This window comes from Carlito syrichta, unplaced genomic scaffold (genome assembly GCF_000164805.1).
Source record: "Carlito syrichta isolate Samal-C Ts95f unplaced genomic scaffold, Tarsius_syrichta-2.0.1 Scaffold309885, whole genome shotgun sequence".
In the NCBI taxonomy this organism is placed as follows: Eukaryota; Metazoa; Chordata; class Mammalia; order Primates; family Tarsiidae; genus Carlito; species Carlito syrichta.
The window spans coordinates 111,052-134,557 of record NW_007253981.1 but is presented as its reverse complement, the minus strand read 5'-3'; the positions used below and the strand labels follow the sequence as shown (position 1 = coordinate 134,557).

Genomic DNA, 23,506 nt, shown 5'->3' with positions numbered 1-23,506 from the left:
AGCCGGGCTCGGTGGCTCAGCCTGCAATCCCGCGCCTTTGGGAGGCTGAGGTGAGTGGATTGCCCGAGCCCGCGGGTTCGAGACCCGCCTGGGCAACTTGGTGAGACCTCATTTTATAATAAATCAAAATGAGCCGGGCGTGGTAGCACGCACCTGTAGTTCCAGCTACTTGGAAGGCTGAGGGGGAAGGATCGCCAGAGCCCAGCAGGTCGAGGCTGCGGTGGCTGGGAGTGGCCACTGCACTCCAGTCTGGGTGACAGAGTGAGACTCCAACTCAAAAAAAAAAAAAAAAAGAAGGTAGGTGGGTAACCATCTCCTTTCTTCCACTTGGCTCTCCTGGCAGACAAGACTATGTCCTTTTCCTCTCTGAACTGCTCACAAGTGATAGGTGCTTAGTGTGTTATCTGTTGCATTTGGAATTCACAGTGAAACAGTAAGAACCGTGACTATTTGTTTCTGTAACTTACAGGCATAAATTGTTACAACCATAAACTGTTCAATCTGGTACACAAAAGATAAAAGTACTTTTCCTTAGTAAATTGTTAATATACACCTTGGGAAAAAACAAACAAACAAACCTACATATTCAAGGCAAGAGTGAAGCCAGAGAAAAAATTTGGTCCTACTATTAATTTACCACCTGGCATTATTTCTGTGGGGCACTGTTTAATGTACAAATTATACTCAGGTGCTTTTAGACAGAAAAGATACAGCAATTAATCTCTTATAATGATGCAAGTGATACATTGTGACTGTATATCTCCATAAAGAACAACACACATACTTTAACCCATCTAACATCAAAATTTCTAAGCCACTATCCTCAGGAGAAATTCCACTTTTCAGGAAACCTCATCAAGCACAACACAGAAGACAGACAGTGCAGGTCAGGGGGATACAAGATGAAGCCAGGACTGATGGCCTCCTGTCTTCTGAAACGTAACACTCTTTTGCCTCTCCCACACCTCTTTTGACCACCTTTTTTTTTTGAGTCCAGGTCTCACTCTGTTGCCCAGGCTGGAGTGCAGTGGCACACTCACAGCCAACCGAGTCGACTTGCTGGGCTCAGGTGACCCTTACGCCTCAGCCTTCCAAGTAGCCAGAACTACAGGCACACATTAACACGCCCTATTTTTTTTTATTTATTATAGAGATGAGGTCTCACCAAGTTGCCCAGGCTGTTCTCGAACCCGTGGGCTCAGGCTATGCCCTCACTTCGGCCTCCCAAAGAGCTGGGATTACAAAGTAGACGGAACTATGCGCCTGGCCTAATTTTTTGATATATTGTAGAGACGAGGTCTTATCTAGTTGCCCAGGCTGGTCACGAAAGCTTTAACCCTTCTGACCAGTTTTGACCCTTTGACCACCTCTCCTTTTCTCCCTGTTGCAAGGACTTTCAGTTATCTTCTCTTAGAGTACAAAATTAGAAGGTCTAGTATGAGACACCAAAATTAAGTTATCAGTTGGGCATACTGCATCCAACCTGCTCAGGAGGCTGAGGCGGGAGGATCACTTGAACCCAGAAGGTCAGGGTCACCTGGGCAACACAGTGACTCTAACTCATCTCTAAAAAAATAAATAAAAATTAAATTATCCATCATATGTCCATGGCGCATATAAGGAAAGTATCAAGGCCAAGCACACTATCCTTCGTTACAGATCCAGAGCAGGATACTTGATATGGGTGACCGAGGAGCAGTCACTTGCCACATTTGCAAAGCTTCCCTACGTGAACAAGGGTGTCACAGTTGGAATTTCCTTAAGATGGCATATCTTATAATAAAGATCCAATAACATTACAAAGTTTACAACATGTGAGTCCAATATATAAACACATATACCCTTCTGCTCCAAAGGATACAAAGGAAAAATGTTATGAGCAGCCATTAACAAGTTCTATACTATGCTGGTATATATTTCAATTTTTCATTTTCACTATAAAAGAACAGTAGAGGTCACTTGGAGCATATTTCCTAAAATATATTTTCTTTTTTTTTTTTTTGAGTTGGAGTCTCACTCACTCAGTTGCCCAGACTGGAGTGCAGTGGCCGCTCCCAGTCACCACAGCCTCGACCTGCTGGGCTCCGGCGATCCTTCCGCCTCAGCCTTCCAAGTAGCTGGAAGGAACTACTGGTGTGCTCTACCACGCCCGGCTAATTTTTGATTTATTGTAGAGATGAGGTCTCGCCAAGTTGCCCAGACGGGTCTCAAACCCGCGGCTCAGGCAATCCACTCACCTCAGCCTCCCAAAGGCACGGGATTACAGGCTGAGCCACCGAGCCCAGTTTAAAATGTGTTTTCTTCAATTATGAGCTGCATTCACATAATACTGAGACTGCTTGAATTTTCAAAATTCCCTGTGCTAGAATCATGGTCACTATGTCAAAGCTGTTTAAAAAAAGTACAAGAGTGGCCGGGCTCAGTGGCTCAGTCTGTAATCCTAGCACTTTGGGAGGTCGAGGCGAGTGGATTGCCTAAATCCACAGGTTCGAGACCAGCCTGGACAACTTGGCGAGACCTCATCTCTACAATAAAAAGAAAAATTAGCCAGGCATGATGGCGCATGCCTGTAATTCCAGTTACTTGGAAGGCTAAGGCGGAAGGATCACCAGAGCCCAGCAGGTTGATGCTGGGGTGGCTGTGAGTACGTTACTGCACTCTAGTCTGGGTGACACAGTGAGATTTCGAATCAAAAAAAAAAAAAAAAGGACAACAGTCTCAAATTTAGGAGAAGATAAATGTGATTTCTACCAATAAAAGAAACACTGCAAATTAAGTTTACAAAACTGGAAAACCCCCATATGAGTATTGCTCAATAAAGCCAGTCCCTAGGATCCTCCTAGTGACCTTATTTCTCTTCAATCTTTCAAGATTCAGAAGTTCAGGAGGGCAGCTCAAGTCTTATGTTTTTTTGTTTGTTTTATGAGTTGGAGTCTCACTGTCTCCCAGGCTGGAGTGCAGTGGCACGCTCATCCCCACGACAGCCTTGACCTGCTGGACTCAGGTGACCTCTTCTGCCTCAGCCTTCCAAGTAGCGGGAATTACAGGCACGTGCCACCATACCTGGCTACTATTTTTAATTTTATTATAGAGATAAGTTCTCACCAAGTTGCCCAGATAGGCATTAGCCACCGCACCAGGCCTAAGTCTTATGCTAAGTATGAAGGAGAATTTCACCAATTTTTCTTTCTAGAAACAATTTTTCTTTCTTCATTATTCAATAGAGGATTCCACTACCTTTCATTTACTTTATTTTGGAGATTTCTTTTTGGAAGGGGGCAGGGATATAAAAGCAATGCATCCATTTACTGGGAAAAACCATTTGGATAGTACAAGAAGGTATAAAATGAAAAGTAAAGGTCAGGCCAGGTGTGGTGACTCACGCCTGTAATCCCAGCACTTTGGAAAGCCAAGGTGGGAGGATTTTTGTGAGACCCTGTCTCTACAAGGAAATAAAAAAATTAGTCAGGCATGGTAGTAGTGCGTGCCTATGGTTTCGGCTACTCAGGAGGCTGAGATGGAAGAATCGCCTGAGTCCAGAAGGACGAGGTTATGGTGAACCATGATTGGCCACCCCAGCGTGGGAGACAGAATGACTCACAAAAAACAAAACAAAACAAAAAAACAACACAGTGGCTCATACCTGTTATCCTGGCACTTCAAGAGGTGGAGGCAAGAGGATCGCTTGAGGCCAGGTGTTCAACACAGTTGAACAACAACCGCCTGAGCAACACAGTAAGAACTCATCTCTTCAAAAAATAAAAAAATTAGCTAAGCATGGTAGCACACTCCTGCAGTCCTAGCTACCTGGGAGGAAGAGGTTGGAGGAACACTTGAGCCCATGAACTCAAGGCTGTGGTGAACCATGATCATGCTACTGCACTCCAATCTAGGTGATACAGTGAGACCCTGACTCGAAAAAAAAGAGAAGTTACTACAAGAAACTCTATTCCAAATATAAATTTGTTTCTTAAACAAAAGGCGAATAAGCTGGATAGTTAGCTCTAAGAAAGAATGGAACAAAACTTTGAAAAGTATCTGCCAGCCAGGCTCGGTGGCTCAGCCTGTAATCCCGCGCTTTGGGAGGCTGAGGTGAGTGGATTGCCTGAGTCCGCGGGTTCGAGACCCACCTGGGCAACTTGGTGAGACCTCATCTCTACAATAAAGCAAAAATGAGCCAGGTGTGGTAGCGCGCGCCTTAGTTCCAGCTACTTGGAAGGCTGAGGCGGCAGGATCGCTGGAGCCCAGCAGGCTCCAGTAGCTGTGGTAGCTGGGAGCGGTCACTGCACTCTAGTCTGGATGACAGAGTGAGACTCCAACTCAAAAGAAAAGAAAAGAAAAGAAAAGAATCTGCTATAAAGCATCAAAATTAATTCTTTAGGCTTTCTTTAAAAAAAAAAAAAAAAAAGCAGGACACAGTGGCTCATGCCTGTAATCCTGCACTTTGAGAGGAGGAGGCAAGAGGATTGCCTGAGCCCATGGGTTGGATACCAGCCTGGGTAATATGGCAAGACTTCATTACTACAAAAAATTTTTAAAAATCAGCTGGGTGACCATGCCCAGCTAACCTTTTTATTTACTGTAGAGATGAGGTCTCACCGTGTTGCCCAGGTTGGTCTTGAACCCGTGGGCTCAGGCAATCCTCTCACCTCTGCCTCCCAAAGTGCTGAGATTATAGGTGTGAGCCACCACGTCTTTGTGTGTGATTCCACTGATGTTCTTATAATACAGCAATTTTATTTTTCATTTATTTTCTTTAAGGACAAGGTATCTGTCACCAAGACTGGAGTGCTGTAGCACAATCACAGCTCATTGCAGCCTGGACCTCGTAGGCTCAAGAAATCCTCTTGCCTCGGCTGAGACTACAGGAATGTAACACCATGCCCAGCTAATTTTTTTTAAATTTTCTGTCGAGACTGGGTTTCATTAACTTGCCCAGGCTAGTCTCAAACTCTTGGCCTCAAGCAATCTTCCTCACTCAGCCTCACAAGGTACTGGGATTACAGGAATAAGCCACTGTGCCTGGCCCACAGTAGCTTTAAAAAGCATGTTAACACATGGAGGATTCCTTGCCTTACACCCCACATGAAGTTTGGGTCTTTAAAAAAATATTTAACACAAAAAAATATGTACAAAGGCAGCCATCACAACTCCAAGTATATATCCCAGAATGTTTAATTATATACTGGAAAAAAATGTCCAAAATGCATCAGAACAGTAGCTATGCCTGGATGATGGAATCAGAGGATTTCCATTTCTTCCTATTTATTTTTATTTTATTTATTTATTTATTTATTTTTCTGAGTTGGAGTCTCACTCTGTCGCCCAGACTGGAGTGTAATGGCCGCTCCCGGCCACCGCAGCCTCGACCTGCTGGGCTCCGGCGATCCTTCTGCCTCAGCCTTCCAAGTAGCTGGAACTACAGGAGCGTGCTACCACACCCGGCTAATTTTTTGATTTATTGTAGAGATGAGGTCTCACCATGTTGCCCAGGTGGGTCTCTAACCCGCAGGCTCAGACAATCCACTCACCTCAGCCTCCCCAAGTGCTGGGAGTACAGGCTGAGCCATGGAGCCCGGCCCAATTTCCTCCTATTTAATACTCTCCTGTATTTTCCACAAGCTGTACTAAAAAAATAATTTTAAATAATTTAAAAAAATCATATTTTTCTGCACAGTGGTTATACTGAAGTAACAATAGGCACACAAATAATTCTGGTTAATCATAGTATGGTTTTCCCTCAATAGCTGATTCTTAAAGACAAACTAAACCATAAAGCACCAAAAACTTGCGTAATAATAAAGACTGAATAATTAACTTCAATATGCTGCTCACTAAGCACAAAAGCTGAGCCTTTATAATAAAGAGAAACTATCTTCCACAACTCCAAGAGACAAAAGATGCTTAGTTAGCTCCAAGTGAAAGACTTGATGAGGAGCAGTAAAGAAATTAAAGGCCAGGCGTGGTGGCTCAAGTCAGTAATCCTAGCTCTTTGGGAGGCCAAGGCAAGAAGATTGCTTGAGCCCGGGGGTTCGAGACCAGCCTGGGCAACTTGGTGAGACCTCATCTCTACAAGAAATCAACAAATTAGCTGGGCATAGTGGCCTGCTCCTATAGTTCCAGCTACTTGGAAAGTTGAGGCAGAAGGATCGCCTGGGCCCAGCAAGTCAAAGTTACAATGGCCATGAGCATGCCACTGCACTTCAGCCTGGGCGACAGAGAAAGACTCCAACTCAAAAAAAAAAAGTTAATTAAAATATTCAGGAAAACATTAAGCTGTAGGTATATGTGAGTACTCCCAATTCCTGGGAATCAGAAAATAATAATTATCGAAAAATAAAACACTCTGAAGATTTAAGTTTAAGTGCTGGGGGGGTAGGAGAGATTTTTTTTCACTAATATGCCCAAATTGATTACTGGCACTTCCTATTACTGATGTTGAGCACAGTACCTGACAGAGAGTAGTATCTCAGTACAGGAGTTATTGTTTTTATTATTTTTACACTAGGACACAAGATGGTACCATGCACAAAGGTCAAAACAACAATCCATCCCATGTCCATAGGTCTGTTTGCCAATTTCTTTCTTTTTCCCATTCAGTTACTAAGGGAAGATCTAAGTGCTATACTCACCGGAATCATCCCTTCTTAGGTCTCTTATCTCTGATACTTCTTCTGGGCTCTCTGTTAAGGCTCTGCTGCCAAGTGGGTCTTGAATATGTCATGGTCTAAGAGAAGTTAGTCTGAGCTGCCTCAGAGTCCTATCTCTTTCTTGGGCTATGAATCCTTCAAGGTTCACATCTACTCTAGCAAAGGCTCCATATAGCTAAGTCTGGTTTGAGGAACACATTCACATGAAAAAAAATCAATTTTCATTTCAAGGAGTGACAGTCATATTTGTCCTAATTAAACTAATAAACCCTTTGCACTCAATGTCACTCCTGAGGGGACATCATAAATTTAGCAAACCGCTTGAATGTCCCCTCTCAGGGGACATAAAGAGATTACTGCTGCTTACATAGGACAAACTTATGCCAGTGCAAAATTTTTTTAAATGTATGTTTCCCATCAGGTGTGGTGGCTCAGGCCTGTAATCCCAGCACTTTGGGAGGTAGATGAGACAGGATTGCCTGACACCAGGTGCTAGAGACCAGCTTGGGCAACTTGGCAAGACTTCATCTCTACAATAATTAAAAAATTTAGATGGGCGTGGCACACGCACCTGGGGTCCCAGCCATTTGGAAGACTGAGGCAAAAGGATCGTCTAAGCCCAGTAGGTTGAGGCTGCAGTGGCCATAACTATGCCACTGCACTCCAAGCCTGGGCAACAGAGTGAGACGTCAACTAAAAAAAAACAGAAAACAAAAAAAAAAGGATATTTCCTTGAAGTTTTGCGTTCAAATTGCACAAAAAAATAAAGAGACGGAATATATACTGAGATACACATTTTAAAAAATCAGTTGGCATTACGTAGAATGTGTGAAGTGCTTTCGTAGTGGTGCACAGACTGAACAAAATATTACATATTATTAATGTAGGAGAAAGAAAATGAGACGACATTGTCTGCTGGGATAGAGAAATACCAAGTGGAAGACGTCAAACAAATTACTATTGCACATGTATCAATGAACCTGCAATGCATGTCTGTGACTGTTTCATATTACCACACATTAGAAAAATATAAGATATAAATTCTTGGTTTTTTTGGTCATAAACAAGTTCCTTAGTGTCACAAATTCCATTATAAGGCAGATATCATTACAATAAAATAACTGGTTCCAACACCATGCTATTTAATAGGAACTGATTCGCTTTTCACTATTTTGTAAAAAAAAAAAAAAAAAAAAGTACAATTGAGTTGCTGGTAGGTGATTCACAAGATGTCTCCTAGTGCAGAGTGTTAATACAGGGAGTCGTTTCAGTCAGGTGCAGTGGCTCATACCTGTAATTCCAACACTCTGGAAGGTGGAGGCAAGGATTGCCTGTGCCCAAGGATTCTGTGATCAGCCTGGGCAACTTGGCAAGATCTCATCTCTACAATAAATAAAGAAACATTAGTCAGGTGTGGAGGCACATGCTTGTAGTTCCAGTTACTTGGAAGGCTGTGGTGGAAGGATCACCTGAGCCCAGCTGGTGGGAGATGCAGTGGCTTTGAGCGTGCCACTACACTCCAGCCTGGACGACAGAGTGAGACTCTGTGGAAGACATATTTCTATTCTTTTTTTGAGTCAGGTTCTCACTCTGTTGCCCAGGCTGGAGTACGGTGGCAGGATCACGGCTCACAGTAACCGCAACCTCCTGAGCTCAGGTGATCCTGCTGCCTCAGTCTCCTGAGTAGCTGGAATTACAAGCACATGCCACCACATCCAGTTAATTTTTTTATTTTTTGTAGCCATGAGGTCTCGCTATGTTGCCTAGGCTGGACTCAAACTCCTGGACTCAATCAATCTTCCTGTCTCAGCCTCCCAAAGTGCTGGGATTACAGGCATGAGCCACCGACCTCAGCACTGTATTTCTATTCTTCTTTTTATTTTTCTTTTAGTCAGAGTCTCACTCTGTTACCCCCAGGCTGAAGTGCAGTGGCATGCTCACAGCTCACCAGAAGCTCGACCTCCACCTTAGCTTCCTGAGTAGCTGGGACTACAAGAGCCGACCACCAAGCCTGTTTTTTTTTTGGAGTTGGAGTCTCACTCCATCGCCCAGGCTGAAGTGCAGTGGCACACTCACGGCCACCCTAGTGTCGACCTGCTGCACTCTGGCAATCCTTCTGCCTCAGCCTTCCAAGTAGCTGGAATGATAGGCAAGCGCTACCATACCCTGCTAATTTTTTCAATTTATTGTAGAGACAAGGTCTCGCCAAGTTGCCCAGGTTGGTTTTGAACCCGTAGGCTCAGGCAATCCACTGGCCTCGGCCTCCCAAAGTGCTGGGATTATAGGCTGAGCCACCGAGCCCGACCAGCTTTTTTTCTTTTTTTGGGTTGGAGTCTCACTCTGTCACCCTGGCTAGAGTACAGTGGAACGCTCATGGCCACCCCAGTGTTGACCTGTTGGGTGTAGGCAACCCTTTCACCTCAGTCTTCCAAGTATCCGGAACTACAGGCATGTGCTACCACGCCTGGATAATTTTTTAAAAATCTTAATTGTAGGGATGAGGTCTTGCCAAGTTGCCCACGTTAGTTCTCAAGCCCGTGGGCTCAGGCAATCCTCTCACCTTGGCCTCCCCAAGTGCTGGGATTACAGGCCTGAGCCAACATGCTGGGCCTTTTTTTTAAGAGATGAAATCTTGCTATTTTGCCCAGAGTGGTCTCAAACTCCTAGGCTCAAGCAATTCTCTCACCTCGGCCTTCCAAAGTGCTGGAATTACAGGTGTGAATCACCTCACCAGGCCTGTATCTCTATTATTAAAGACACCTAGCCCACCACAGAGTCTGTGACAGAAATTATCCCATTGGGCCATTCATCCACCCCATACCTTTATAGAGGAGACCCTGGTTTAGGGGTATTTTTACCATGGTGCTATTTCTGGACAACACACTTCCAACCAGGAACTTAAAATTGTTATTTCTATCACATACTGATGGATTGAGAGTTGGCATAACAAGATGCCTTACCTAGTAAAATTGAAAATATCTACTGCATAAAGCCCAGCAAGCCTACCCCCTGGTGTACATGACGCACACATCTGTATAGGGATACTTATACAACAATGTTCACAGCAACATTGTTAATAGCCAAAAAATGAATGAGACCTATCAATATTGGAATGGATAAATATATCTTGGTATATTCATATAACAGAATACTATATAGAAGTGAGAATGAACAACTATATACAATGTAGACAAATTTCAGAAACAATGCTAAAAAAAGACACAATCAATACAACATGACTCCATTTATATTAAATTCAAACAAAACTCAACTATGTTGTTGAGGAATACAAAGGTGGCAAACGTAAACAAAAAATGTGATAAGAATGAGATTATCACAGAAGTCAGAATAATAACTGTCTCTAAGGTTTGAGAAGCTGTGACCAGGAAGGAACCCACAAAGGGTTCAGGAATACTGGCACTCTTTTATTTCTTGAAGAAGTAGTAGTCATACCAGGGTTCATTTTCTAACTTTCAGTAAATTGTATACAGATCACCTAAATTTATATAGACAGATATTTCACAAACTTTAAAAAAAGTCAGTTTTCTGGCACAGTCCACCAATTCTATCTACATTTTGCCCAAGTCTAAAGAATGAAATCTAACTGCCTTTCAGCAAAGCAAGAATTTAATCTATCATTTCTTCATGCAACCACTTCAGTTTAGTAACAGAAATCACAATCCAACATCATAATTAGAGGGAACAAAAGATGAAGGAAGCAGTTGAAGTGAGTCTGGGAAAAACTTAAAACATCTGGAACAAAATGCAGGGCAACAAAGTAACAGAAACAGGTATTTATGTAACACCTTATTCTGAGGTCAATTCAAAAATAAAAGACCCTCACAAATAAAAGGTGGCCATTTAAAAAGCAGCCAAATAAGTAAATACAAAACAGACAAGAAAGAAGCATGGCACATCAAGTACAAATCACAACTGATTAAATTAAAAGAAAGCATGCAAGCTTAAAGAAAGACATCCTAGATTCTGAAGCTGCCATAAAGAAGGACAGCAACACCCAGAAACCCTGACAAGTTACTTTCCTGGAACAATTCAAAATTATTTTTAAAAAAATTAGAGAATTATTACCAAAAATTACCAAAAAAGTTCAAACACCATTTGATCGTTTATTTGAAAGGGTAACATAAGCTGGAAAGGGGATGAGGAAATGCACAGGTTAAGGGAGAGTTACATAAATAATTCATCACAGAGCAGGAGAAGCAAGACACCTAGTAGGTAAATCTTAGTTGATAAATTTATGGAGACATTATTTATAAACACGATTTCAAAAGATCTCTAACTTTATAATAGTTAGAAACAAAGATAAACCAGATCAAGCAGGCCTAAAAGATGTATCAAAATTATAGGTGCATCCTAGATAAACTCGACTGCTTTTCTTTGAACCATTTAAGTCCCTTGAAAAGCTGACGCCTTACCAAGGTAAAATCTGCAAGTTCCACTGACTTACATTTTAAGAGGAGAAAACTGTCCAAGCAGCAAACTGTGGCTGGATTCAAAGATGCAGTTCTCCACATCTTCAATTTTACAGCCTCTAACAGTTTCTGGCAGACAGCATCCAGAATAATTGACAGGATTTGTAATGTGTCAATATTACCAGGAAAAAACTGCACACACACTTCCAGCATATGAACGATTTTAACTCACCAGTCACCATGTTGCATGTATTTCTGCTGCTTGTCCTGAGTTCTTAAGACTTCTAATATTCTGAAGAAGATAGAATAAAAAGGTTCCTTCCATCCTCAGCCTCTTTTTAACTTTTAGCTTTGTTCTTTAAAAACTACAGTATGTTAGAAATAACTACCCCCATTATTATCAAATTTTATTGTTGATTTTCTCTTTAGCTTCCTTTTCCTTAAGCTTAATGAAGCAAGACAATAAAAAATAAACTAGCAGATGTTTTGTCTTATAAAAAAGAGGTGCGTATTTCTTTAGAACAAACCTAGAATTCCCTTGACACCAGAACACAGTGCTGGGCTGAAAAAAAAAGGTGAAAAGGATTGAAATCTTAAACCAAAAGTGACTTTTACAGTGACACAAGAACAGATTTCAGGAATTTCTGCTAGAGAATTCTGGAATCTATTAAAAAGGCAAAGTACTGATTCTCAGGTTGTTCAATTTTGTTCTAAGCAACTTTTTGGCTGAGGCAACAGCAGGTCCTCCTTATAATACACTAAAGTAAGCTCCTCCCACCCACGCAGAAGAAAAGGCTGCGTTTAAGGATTTAAAGCGGCATTTTAGAGCTCGGAGAGTTTCATATTGTTCACCTAGGAGAATCCCCTAAGGAGCGCACAGAGAAGCGCACAGGGGTGACGTGTATGAATTACGCTTATGGAAGTATTAGTTTCTACGAGACGAAAGCAGGCACTACTGAAGGGCCTTCTAATGTTAACCTTCCCTCCCCGGCACGAAGCACCAGAATAAGGTGAGGAAACCCAAGGGGACTCACTGCCCCGTCGGGCCAACCGGGCCCAGCTTCCGAAGCTGGAACGCACCCTCCTAGAGCACCCACCCCGCATTTGGGCCTTGAGTAACTGCATTTTTCGAAGAGAACAGGCCATCTCGCCCGCCTCGCAGAGGAACGAACCAGACAGCTAGACAGCAAAGCCGCTTGTTTTCTCCCCAGGCATAGGCCACGGATGCCCAGGGACGTCACCACAGCTGGAAGGGTCCAAGCCGCAACCTTCACAGCACAGCTAGCCGCCGGCCCTCAGCTCAGCAGAGACGTCCTGCGAACCCTCGAGACGACACCGCCACCCACCAGCAGGGCGCGCGCCCCAAAACTGGGGGTCGTGGCGGGCGCGCGCCCCGGAAATCCACTCTTGCCCATGAGCCGTAGCTCCAAAAGCCCAGATATCCGGGCAGGGAACGCGCACGTCGGCGGGCACGCGCATCGAGAGGCCGCACAGCGCGCGCGCGCCCGCGAGTAGAAACAGGTTCGGCCGCGCGCCCGCACTAGCGGGCACTCGCGCGCCGCGCCCACCCAAATCCCTGGCCCGCCCCTCCCCCACCCACGGGGCGGGAGCCCGCGAGCCCGGGGACGTTCTAGACTCCGGAGCCGCCCCGAGGTCTCCTGGGCCTAGCGGTAGCGGCCCGCCCGCCCCCACCCGCCGTTGTGTGGAGTGGGGCCTCTGTCCCAGACCCACAGCCTCAGCGAATTCCTGCTCCCACCAGAGCCCTCACCCGGCGACGTCACCGCCGCCGACGCCTCCGCTCTACCCGCCGGCCCCGCCGCACCGCCCGGGACCCCGGTTCTTCTGTCGTCGCTCTAAGACCGACAGGATTTTCTCCTCACAGCTCCCTGGGCGCCATCTTACATTCAACCCTTACAGCCAATGGGTGCCGAATGTTTCTCTCGCGAGACTCGGAGCGGTAGATCCCGCGATATCTGGGGTTGCCTCCCGGCCAGACTTAAAGTGAACGCTTCAGCCGGGGAGGGAGGCCGCGCCTCGGGCTGCTAGACCTAGGCGTGGAGCCCAGAGAGTGGGACGGACCGCCCCGCCCAAGGACGCCCCTCCGTGCGGGGCGGAGCCAGAGCTGGGGCTCGGCCTAGTAGTGGAACTACGGCTGACTGGGGCGCGAAGCTAGCTCCCTGGACCCACCTTCCTCCGCTTGCCTGAGCCTCCTTTGGTTGGGCACCCCTACGCTGGGCGGGGCCCGACCCAGCTCGGCCTCTCGCTTAAGGTGGCCCCCACAAACCTCTGACGTGAACCTGGCGTCCCCTACCGTGCCCCGCCAGGAAAGCCCCTGGGTCGCTCACCTCCTAGAGGAATCAGCGTCTGGGACCCCCCGCCATCTGCTGCCATCTGAGTTGAGCCTTGCGCAGTCAGGTCCACCTTAAAGCGGGCCTCGGGTAGCCTGGTGTTTGTATACAGGGAAAATGTGGAAGGCATTAAAGGTGCAGGCACACGCAAACCCCACTACCCTAGAGGGCAGCCAGCCTGTTTTAGACACCTTCTGACTCCAGGCTTCTGCATTTGCTTCTCCCAACCTGGCAAACTCTCCAAGGTCTTTGGGGATCCCCCTCAGAGGTCACTTCCTGAGAACAGTCTTTTCTGAAGCCCAGGCTGGGTCAGGAACTTTTTTTAGTCTCACGGAGGTCCCCAGCAGACCTCTCCCCCACAGTGCTTAGTCACCAGGCAGACCTCTCCCCCACGGTGAACTTGGAAGGCTATCACAGCATGTATGCCTTATCTCACTGTATTCAGCACACAGTAGGCACTCAATAATTACATGCTGAATGATCATACTGGGTACCAGGCATCTCTTCATCCCCACGCAAGTGGGCACACCTTCTAGGTCCCTCTGGCACAGGGCTCCTAACCATCCCTCCAATCCCTCAGAGTAGGTGCAAAGATTAATCCCACCCAGGTCGCAACCCTTGAGCACAAAGTGTGCCAGTAGTTTCAAAGTTGTCAGTGCCATCTGTTCTGGGGAAGCCCATTCTAACAGACAAAAAGGTATACAAGGCACATCCCCTACACACACAAAGCATGACACGGGGCACTCAGATGCTAGAAGGGCAGAGAGATAACACACAGACTCCAGAAGAATTTAGCTGTTCTTTATTGACATGGAGTTTGGGGTGGTGAGGGTATCCCCAGCCTCCAGGAGGATGAGGTAGGTCCACAGTGCTTCCAGCTCACACCTTTCCTGGGTCTTCCTTCAGTGTGACAGTTCGGTTGAAGACAAGCTAGAGGGCAGAAGGAAAATGACCACCAACCCGTAACCAGACCAAGAATCCTGGGTAGGTTTCACTGTAGACACATTCCCCAATTCCTTCCTCATCTCAGAGGAGCTGAGGGACCAAGAGTTAGGAGACCTAGATCCTCATAACTAATCCCACCCAGGTCCCTAACTCTTGACTTTGAATAAAGGATTGGATGGCTCTAGGCCACAATTTCATACAGATTATAACAATCCCTATGATTGCCCCCCCTACTTTGAGGAATAAAAAGGCAGAGTTCACACAAAATGTTATTCATGAATTTAACCTCAGAGTCAGTTTCCTCATCAGTAGAACATGAATGCCACCTCCCTTATGGGGTGAGGCAATGTAGGCAGAGCACTTGGAATGGCAGCCACTGTCACTGTTTCAAAAAGGGGCAGGTGAGTAAAGTCAAGTACCTGTCCCTGACGGCTATCTGGATCCACAGAGAAGTACCCAAGGCGCTCAAACTGGAATTTGTCAAAAGGTTTTGCCAGGATCACAGAGCAGTCCACTAATGCTGTCTCCACTACTTGTAGTGATGCCTGTAGGCAGGGAACTGTCAGCCATCCAGCCAGGGAGCCCTACAACCCTCACTCTAAACCCCAAGAGCCTACCGGGTTCAGGTCACTTAAGAATCCACCAGGCACCTCAGCAGGATCTTCAGGGTTCTTGTGCTGGAATCTGCAGCCAGAATGAAGGTCAGACCCCTAGTTGGTCAGGCACCGCAGGCAAAACTCATCTTATACCTGCCACAACTCCAGCCCTGTTCACTCACAGTCGCTCATAGAGGCGAATCTCACATATCAGAGGCTGTGATACCCAGTGAATAAAGGCTTTGGGCTTCTCTCCAGCATCTGGATGTCTGCAGGTCACCTCCAGACTTTCTACACAGCCACTGGGGCCCTAGAAATCAAGGGAAGGGGGCAGTTATTAGACCTGGGAACCACTATCAGGACTACAAGCTGCACTTAAATCCTAGTCTCAGCAGGCACTGCAGTAGGAAGGCTGCAGCTGGCTCTTACCTTGACAACCCGCTGCAGTTCAATGATGTAGCCTGTATGCCTCAGGCCTACAGGCTGGCCCCAAGCCAGGCGCTTAAAGCCTGGCTCTGGCTCCTAGAGATAGGAAGTGGGATAAACACAAGAGGCTGCAAGGGTCAAACAAGTATGAGAGGCTTCTCCCCCATCCCATGTCTGGCAGGGGTTGGTTCATCTGAAGCAGAAAATAGATGGACTGACAGAGAGGATAAGGAGCAGAAAGAATCCCAGGAACAGACTCAGCAGCAACAGGACCCTCTACCCTCCCCCCACATTCACCTCCTTGAAGTCAGTCCTCTCAATGAAGACAGTGGGTGCAAAGGGAACTGTATGGGAGCCCTTGGTCTCATCAGCTGGGAAGTTGGGCACTTGGATGTCCAAGGACTAGAGCAAGAGACAGGTATCTGAGTCACACCAGGCACTAAGACCCTCATGCCCAGGGCCAGTTCAAGTATACCCCCACCTACCACCCCCCCCAACCATACACACAAATATGTTGAGGCAGGCCCACCTTGGCATCAGGAAAGTTGGTGATGATGACCCGCAGTGACTCCAGCACAGCCATGGCTCGTGGGGCTGTGTCATTCAGCACATCACGCACACAGGCTTCTAGAAGATGTGGCTCCATTGTGGTCTGTGCCACTGTCACCCCCACCTGGCAGGAAAGTCCAGCATCAGTCACAGTCACAATTATAAACTGCTACACTTAGTCTCCATCTGCTCACCCAGGCTACTGGGCTATACCCGGGCACAGAAGTTGTTGACGGCCTCAGGCGGGAAGCCCCGACGACGCAGTGCCGTGAGTGTAAAGAGCCGTGGGTCATCCCAGTCCCTGTTGATGAGAAGGTAGTGGGAAGGCCTCTGGCAGCACGTCACTAGTACCACCTTTGATGAGCCAAATATCCACACCTACCGCACAGCACCAGCTGCTACAAGCTGGAGGATCTTTCTCTTAGAGACAACAGCATAGTGCAGGTTGAGGCGGCCATATTCCCACTGCACAGGACAATAGACATCCAGCACATTGCACAGCCAGAAGTAGGAAGAGCGTCTGGGGTGGGAAAGTAGAGTTAGGATTGGCCAGTTCTAGACCCAGGGAGAGACCATAGGAAGGGTCGTTGGCCCTACCATCTCATAGGCCCAGCTCCCTCACCTGGCCTGGAATTCCTTGGTGCAGAGTGAGTGAGTGATGTGCTCGATGGAGTCACAAAGGCAGTGTGTGTAGTCGTAGGTGGGGTAGATGCACCTGTGGGGCATAAGCAATGGCTCTACCATCTAGCCCCATGCTGTCCTACCCCATGGCCCATGGCCCTGCTCCAGAGCCCCATCATCCCACCCAAAGCACACACCCACCATCTGTCCCCCGTGCGGTGGTGTGGTGTATACTTGACTCGATAGGCCACAGGATCCATCTTGCCATCCTCCATCACCAACTTCATCCGTAGTGTGGCCTCACCCTCTGAAAACTTGCCCTTGCGCATTGCCTGAGGGGAACAAGGGCTCAGGCTGCCTCTAAGCACAAGGGCACCTCATTCTCAGCACCTTGGCCCACCCAACCAGATGCTTCTCCAGGACCTCACCTCAAACAGCAGAAGTGACTCCTCCATGGGACGGTCCCTCCAGGGCGAGGGCAGAGAGTTATGGCCTTTGAGCTCTTCTCCTCGCTGGTGGCAAACATAAGCCTTACCCCTGTGAGGAAGGTTTTTGAGAGCCCAGCAAGGCTGTGACCTGGTCAGCCTGCCTGGCTCTATATCATGGTCCAGATCTCACCTGTGGATGAGCTCCACAGCCCAAACATATAGCTGGTCAAAATAGTCAGAGGCATATGTCACCTTGTAAGGTGTGTAACCTGGGACAGAATGAGATAAGTATGAGCAGTCAGCCAGAAACACCCAATGGCAGGCCATGGCCTATGGAGAGGCCCACTAACCACCATCCCTGCCCAGACCTTGCCCAGTTCATACCCAGCCAGGCCACCATATCACAGATAGCAGTGAAGAACTTTGCTTCCTCCTTCTCAGGGTTGGTGTCATCAAAGCGCAGAAAACAGATACCATTGTTGGCCTAGGAAAGTCACAGCATCTGTGAGCTACCACATAATCCATCAGCCCCACAGTGCTGCTCATCAAAGCAGGACATTCTCAGCAGTCTCCCATGTCAGAATTAAAAATGCTTTCAAGAGTTTCTCTTGCCAGGCAAGGTGGCTCATGCCTATAATCCTAGCACTTTGGGAGGCAGAGAAAAGAGGACCGCCTGAGCCCAGGGATTCAAGACCAGCCTGGGCAATTTGGCAAGACCTCATCTCCACAATAAATCAAAAAATTAACTGGGCATGGTGGTGCATGCCTGTGGTTCCAGCTACTTAGAAGGCTGAGGTGAAATGATTGCCTGAGCCCGGCAGGTTGAGATTGTGGTGGCCGTGAGCATGCCACTGCACTCCAGCCTGGGCGACAGAGTGAGATTCCAACTAAAAAAAAAAAAAAGTTTCTCTCATCTTCCTTATTTAAATGCCCTATTAAAGGCATCTCTTACACCAAATTGGAACAGTCAGCATAGCCTATTCCCAAGCTGAGGGGTTACATTGGCAATTCCCCCAAATTTGAACTCATTGACTCCTTCAGAATTTTTTTTCCCAATACACTTATTTTTTTTCCCAATACACTTATTAGAGTCCTAGGTATCTGTCACACGTGTGGTACCTTTCCAGGGCCTCTGCCTACCTAGATACATTACTGGGAGCAAAAGGAAAGGCAGGGACACCCTCCTGGCATCCAGTCATTAGAGCGGCAAATGGTCATCTTGCTTGCCAGGTCTCTAGACGCATGCTCACCTTTGCATAGCCAAAGTTGAAATTGATGGCTTTCGCATGCCCAATGTGCAGAATTCCATTGGGTTCTGGTGGGAATCGAGTACGTACCTGAGATAAAGGGGATGAGAGCAAAGGAATGAGGTCAGAGCTCAGACTACCCTAAAGAGACAAATGCTTCCCCACAGGGTGGAGTTATGATAATGGGTGAGATGGGGCAGTATGAAGGCAGTCCAGACACTCAGGCAAGTGCTTAATGGCACTAGCCACATCTCACATACCTGCCCACCAGTGATTTCCAGGTGCTGCTTCAATAGATCCATGGTGTGTGGTGTAGTCACATAGCCTGGGGTCTTGTAATTCTCACCTGCCAGAACCAGAATAAACCTGAGGACCAGGCTGAAGCCCAAGCGTTCTGATCCCAGGAACCTAGCTAAAGGAATTACTGCCAAGATCCAGCTCTCCCCAGGGTTTCAACATGCTCACTCACCAGGCTTATGAAACTTGAGGGCCTCCCCCCGGAGCTGCTCCATCAGAGACAGGCTCTGACCAGCAGCTTCACCTGTGGGGAAAAGAAAACAAAAACAAATAAATTCATGTCCTCTGGATAGAGTTAGCATATCCAGCTCAGGGTGGTAATTATTATTACTACCCATATCCAACAACCAGAACAGAATTGAGCAGGCCCTTCTTTTCCCAATTCCAGGGACAAGAGATATAGAGCCAGATATCCGAGGCCTCTCAGGCCAGTCTCTGGGCAAAAGGAACAAAGAAAACACCAGGCCAGTCTTGAGACAGAAGGTAGGGCATTGAGTAAACCAAGGGCCTGATGAGCCTGGGCAGTAAAGACCTTTCAGGCAGAAGGCCCAGAAATCAGGAAGCTGAATGCTATGATAGGAGCCTCAAGCCGCTCACCATTCTCAATCACATCCTTTGCTGTCCTCCAATCTGTTTCTTCCAGCTGAGCCTTTGCCACCTGAGAGAAGACCCAAAACTGCATCAGAGTTTCTACTGGGTGGGGTCTTGGGATCACTGGGATCAGACATTCTCTTCCCCGGCCTGAAGTCTCACCCTACTCCACCTCACCCCCAAGGACACAGGGCCATGCCCAGCCTCACCTTGGGCTTCTTCTCCAGATCAGCCTCCATCTTGGGACCCAGAAGGTGAAGAACCTGAGCAGAGACTGGAGTCAGGCAGGATCAGGAGTGTCCTCTTTCAAGAAGCCCCATGACTGGTCATACCCATCTATCCGAGGGTTTCCTGGCCTGTCTACCAGCACCTACTGGAAGAACCTACCTAGCCTATTTCTCCTCATGTGGTTCTGCTAGCCTAAAATGCTCTTTCCCTCCTGAGGGTTCATACTAGGCACATGTAACAAGGGCTGCCTTTATAAAGAAGAACTGGAAGCCCAGCACCAAAACCAGCAATCTACCCCAATCATTACCTTCTTGTGATCCTATGCCAGCATCCTGAGATGAAGGCCAATCACCCCTATTTGGGATGAGGAAACTAATATTTAGAGTAAAGTAACTTACTCCAAATTAGGCACAGCCCAGAGGCCCGAGTCTTTCACTACCCTGTCAGGTGCTACCCCTCCACACTGGGATCTACTACCTACCATCAGAATAGGGACAGAGTCCTCGTTTTATCCCTCCGTGGATTCCAGGCCCTGTCCATGCCAGGGTCATTGCCAGCTTCAATTCAGGGAGGCACACCCACCTGCATGTCCACTTCATTCTTAATCATTTTGCCATCTGCCCACTTGAGCACTGTCCGAGCCTCTCCTAAAAACACAGGCACGAAGAGCTGCAGGAAGGCAAAAGAAGGTACTCCCCACCCTTCTTCCCAAGGAAAGGTCCTGGCTGACCACAGAAACCAGAGCCTGGGCCCTGCCACATTACTTTTAAGGTGCTCCTGCTCCTTCCCCTACCTCCCTCTTACTCATGCTCAGAAGCAAAGGCATGATCAGAGAGAACAACACAGTCCCTGCCCCAGGCCCTGCTCACCCATCAGCAGCCCCATGTTGAAACGGTAACGCTTCACCAGGAGCTGAGGCCGATGCCTATTAATGGTGGCCTCCACCTGCAGAAAGTCAAACCATGTGGTTCAGGAAAGCTTCCTTCAGAGACATTCTAGGGACCCCCACACCCTCATTCTGGGTCTTCCTGGGTAGAGAAACTGTGCCACTCCTTTCCATGGCCAGGACTGGGGAGGCAGATGATGCCCAGGGAAAAACTCACAGCCTCCTCAATCTGCTCTGGGGTCACCATGACACCCACACCACATTCCTGCTCAAAGTCCACAGTGTCGATAGGGTCCAGGGGGTGACTCCGCACATACTCAAGGGCAGCTGAGAAAGAAGAATGAGTTTGTGGCATCTCAGCTCCAAGAAGTGGACAGGCAGGGCCCTAATCCCATGAAACCTCACGTATAGTTTGGCTTCCTGAGAGATTAAGCCCTGGAACCACCCTGGAAAAGCCTTGAGGACACAAAGAAGAAGAATGTGTTCTGAAGGTGGGCCCCACCCCCCAGACCCTGACAGTTCCCCTGACACTCTCACCACAGGCCACCCACTCCATACCTTCAGTGCCTGTGCAAAACTAGGTGTCTAGAAAGAAAGTGGGACTTGGCAAAAAGGGCAGATAGGGGTCTTGGCTGAAGGGAGAAATTGGAGGTGGAATTGACAGGACAGGCAGGGATCTCACCGCTCAGCTGGGGCTCAGTGTGGATCTTTTTACTGGCTATGTAGCTCACAAGGAAGGAGAGACGCCGGGAATCCCTGAGTCGGGAGGCCAAGCCATACAGTAGGGTCCCGGTAGCCTTATCGATGGTGGAGCCCAGAGTCTGCTGCGCCTGGGGTCAGAGAAGTCAGGAAAGAAGTCCCACGCCCAGTGAGAGAGGTAAGAAAGAACGGGACAAGGTGCGTCGGTCGGCATCAGGACCCGGCCCCGCGCTGCGTTGAGGCGCAGTCGGCTGTCCAGGCCCGGGCAGGGGGGCTCGCACCTGGGTCGCCGCCTCGCGCAGCTGCGCGCTCAGAGCTGTGTTCTTGAGCGTCTCGCGGGCCTTCTGCTCGCTCAGGCCGAGGCCGGTGAAGAGCGATAACGAGTCCAGAGCCGCCATTGCAGAAACACCGGAAACTAAAAGAAATTTAGGACTAAATTTGCACGTCGGCATTCGCCGTCTGACCAATAGGAGAGCGAAGCCTGTGGAGAGCCAATGGTATCCTTCCTTTTCGGGAGAGGGCGGGGTTCGCCAGGGTAACCGACGCCATTTAAGGGACGGAGTCCTTTCCAAGCGCTCTAGTTCCGTCTCTGTCGTTCCCACCACTTGGGGGCAGCGGACCTGAAGGGAAGGTGTTGAGCACCGCGACTGGAGGAAGACGTGGGCGTGGACCTTTGCTCTTTGACTTTTCTATTTCAGACCTGGGAACTCCATCTCAATACGGTAACTGTTCTCGGGGAGCAGATGTGAGTCCCTGTCGCGTTTTTGACGCCAGGCTTTGGAACTGTCATGGAAACAGTTGAACAAAATGAAGCCCAGGAAATTTCCGGTCCGGGTTACAATCACAGAGATTGTGCCGATCGAGGGGTCCCATAAGTCCGGTACTTTTCAGGTGCCCATTCGGACATATCCGGCCAGGAGAGAGAAGGAAAAGATTTGGGCCAAGAGGGATCTTGCAGAAGTTGTGTGATCATCTGGTTTAAAATCTCGTACCACGCTTACACCCCCCTTTGCCAGAGCATGCAAATATCACGGAATGCCACATGCAAGTTAGACTCTGAAATCCCTCTGCAGACCTTTGATAGGATATTTTATTAGGTTTGGGACAGAGTGGGACGCTGAGATGGATGTTCGTGATTACGGCTATTGTGCTTGGTCTCTCCCCACAATCTCACTGTACTTCCAGAACTGCTGGCTAAAACAGGACACAGGCAGTGTTCTCTGTGTGAGTGAAGGAGGGTGTGGAACATGAGTTGCTAGTACTGAAATGGTGGAAATGCCCAAATTTGGGATTGGAGCTCAGGTTCTTGGAGGTCTTAGTGTCACCACTCAGGGACTGGGCAGGATCCTGATTAGTAGTCTGTATCCCTATCTTGTGTCCTTTGTGCCCGTATCCCACTAATGACCAAGCCCCATGTCTGTACATCTGAGTCCCACATAATAACGACATACTAGATTCTTCCCAGGGCTACATGCTGCATCAGTATCCAGGTCCAATGCCCTGGAGAGCACTGCACAAGGAAGGCCAGATGTAGGATTTAAGTAGGGGATGCAGCTTAGAACCACAGCCACACCAGCCCTGTGCCTGAGTCTGCAGCTGTTAAGTCCTCAGCCCTCCACAAAGGTGCTGCTGTGCAAAGCCTTGCACAGTGCTTGCCACTGCCACTATTCCCTGCAGGATTCATTCCACCATCACCAAGTCCTGCAGATCTGGTAACTGCCCCCTCAATGGGGTCAGTACCTGCACTCCCTTCCCTGGTTTTCTCATGGTACACTGTGGACCCTGTGGCTCCATGTCATAAGCTACCAATACCACCAAGAATGCCACAAGTAGTTGTGCCAGGTACCAGTGGATGGCTAGCCAGTTTTCTGAAGCCCTATGACTTGCACAGAGCAGAAATGTGAAATTGCATGGGCCCAATCTGGGAGTTAGCCTGCCTGCAAGAGTTCCTGGCACTGCTTCCAAGAAAGTCAAGAGAAAGATGACCAAGCAGAAAAACCAAGCAGCAGCCAGCAAGGCACAGTTGCAAAATGAGAGAGGTAGGACCCAGCAGCTAAGCCCATGTAGTGCCTATGTTACAGACTCATAGAGGTAGTAGAGACCACAGTGCTGGTTGCCATAGCAACCTCATGTATATGTCACAGAAGGGTACAGAGCAGGGCTGCAGTTAAGAGGTAGACAGAACACGGTTCAGCGCACCCAGCATATGCAGCTAACGATGCCAGCCTCCCAAGCATGGGGCTGCACACAGTAAAGCCCATGCGTAGCAGGTGCTCCAAAAGTATCACAGCTGCTAGCCCAAGCACACAGATCTGCAATTCCATTTCTGAAGGATCCCACACCCAGTTCTTCAGACCCTTCTCCACAGCCATCGGTCCCACATGGTCCTTGTCCCAACCAGAAAAAGCCAACATTGGTCATGGGGCTAGCTTTCTTCAGGAGCTCACTACCACCCCCAGCTCCAACTTAAGCTGAGGGCTACCGCAGCCTCAACCTGCTGGGTTCCGGCGATCCTTCCGCCTCAGCCTTCCAAGTGGCCGGAATTACAGGCATGCGCTACCACGC

The 23,506-nt window shown here is 48.0% G+C and overlaps 2 protein-coding genes across 5 annotated transcripts in view; both read right to left on the bottom strand.

Annotated features, from left to right (window-relative positions):
- Positions 1-13,256, bottom strand: part of QRICH1 (glutamine rich 1) — a 58,440-nt gene extending 45,184 nt beyond the window's left edge. Inside the window, exon 1 of the mRNA XM_021717630.1 lies at positions 12,849-13,256. The gene's annotated coding sequence lies outside the window, so the exon portion shown is untranslated. The remainder of the gene's footprint in view (positions 1-12,848) is intronic.
- Positions 13,257-14,211: 955 nt separating this feature from the next.
- QARS (glutaminyl-tRNA synthetase) lies at positions 14,212-21,461 on the bottom strand. Of its 4 annotated transcripts, none has more exons than XM_008068150.1 (24): positions 21,223-21,461; positions 20,925-21,072; positions 20,460-20,569; positions 20,226-20,301; positions 19,939-20,003; positions 19,338-19,391; positions 19,135-19,195; positions 18,710-18,781; positions 18,501-18,586; positions 18,244-18,330; positions 17,378-17,477; positions 17,184-17,262; positions 16,994-17,102; positions 16,767-16,897; positions 16,567-16,659; positions 16,327-16,464; positions 16,158-16,245; positions 15,925-16,068; positions 15,693-15,797; positions 15,399-15,491; positions 15,152-15,279; positions 14,991-15,057; positions 14,793-14,918; positions 14,212-14,358 (listed from the first exon to the last, which is right to left on the bottom strand). In XM_008068150.1, exons 1-24 carry the CDS (start codon positions 21,391-21,393, stop codon positions 14,308-14,310), a joined length of 2,382 nt encoding a protein of 793 aa, XP_008066341.1. In that variant the 5' UTR covers positions 21,394-21,461; the 3' UTR covers positions 14,212-14,307. The 4 variants fall into 4 exon arrangements, with proteins under 4 accessions (XP_008066341.1, XP_021573302.1, XP_021573303.1 ...); XM_021717627.1 differs by having other exon boundaries at positions 19,939-20,000; XM_021717628.1 differs by having other exon boundaries at positions 20,958-21,072; positions 21,223-21,389.
- Positions 21,462-23,506: the final 2,045 nt, after the last annotated feature.

Bases quoted from the DNA above. Each gene is read 5' to 3' on its own strand.
- QARS (XM_008068150.1), bottom strand. From the start codon at position 21,393: ATGCCGACGTGCAAATTTAGTCCTAAATTTCTTTTAGTTTCCGGTGTT. The intron at 17,478-18,243 runs GTGAGCATGCGT...TGACTTTCCTAG, and splicing joins TCAACTTTGGCTATGCAAAG to GCCAACAATGGTATCTGTTT. The intron at 16,069-16,157 runs GTATAGCCCAGT...CTTTCCTGCCAG, and splicing joins TCAACAACTTCTGTGCCCGG to GTGGGGGTGACAGTGGCACA.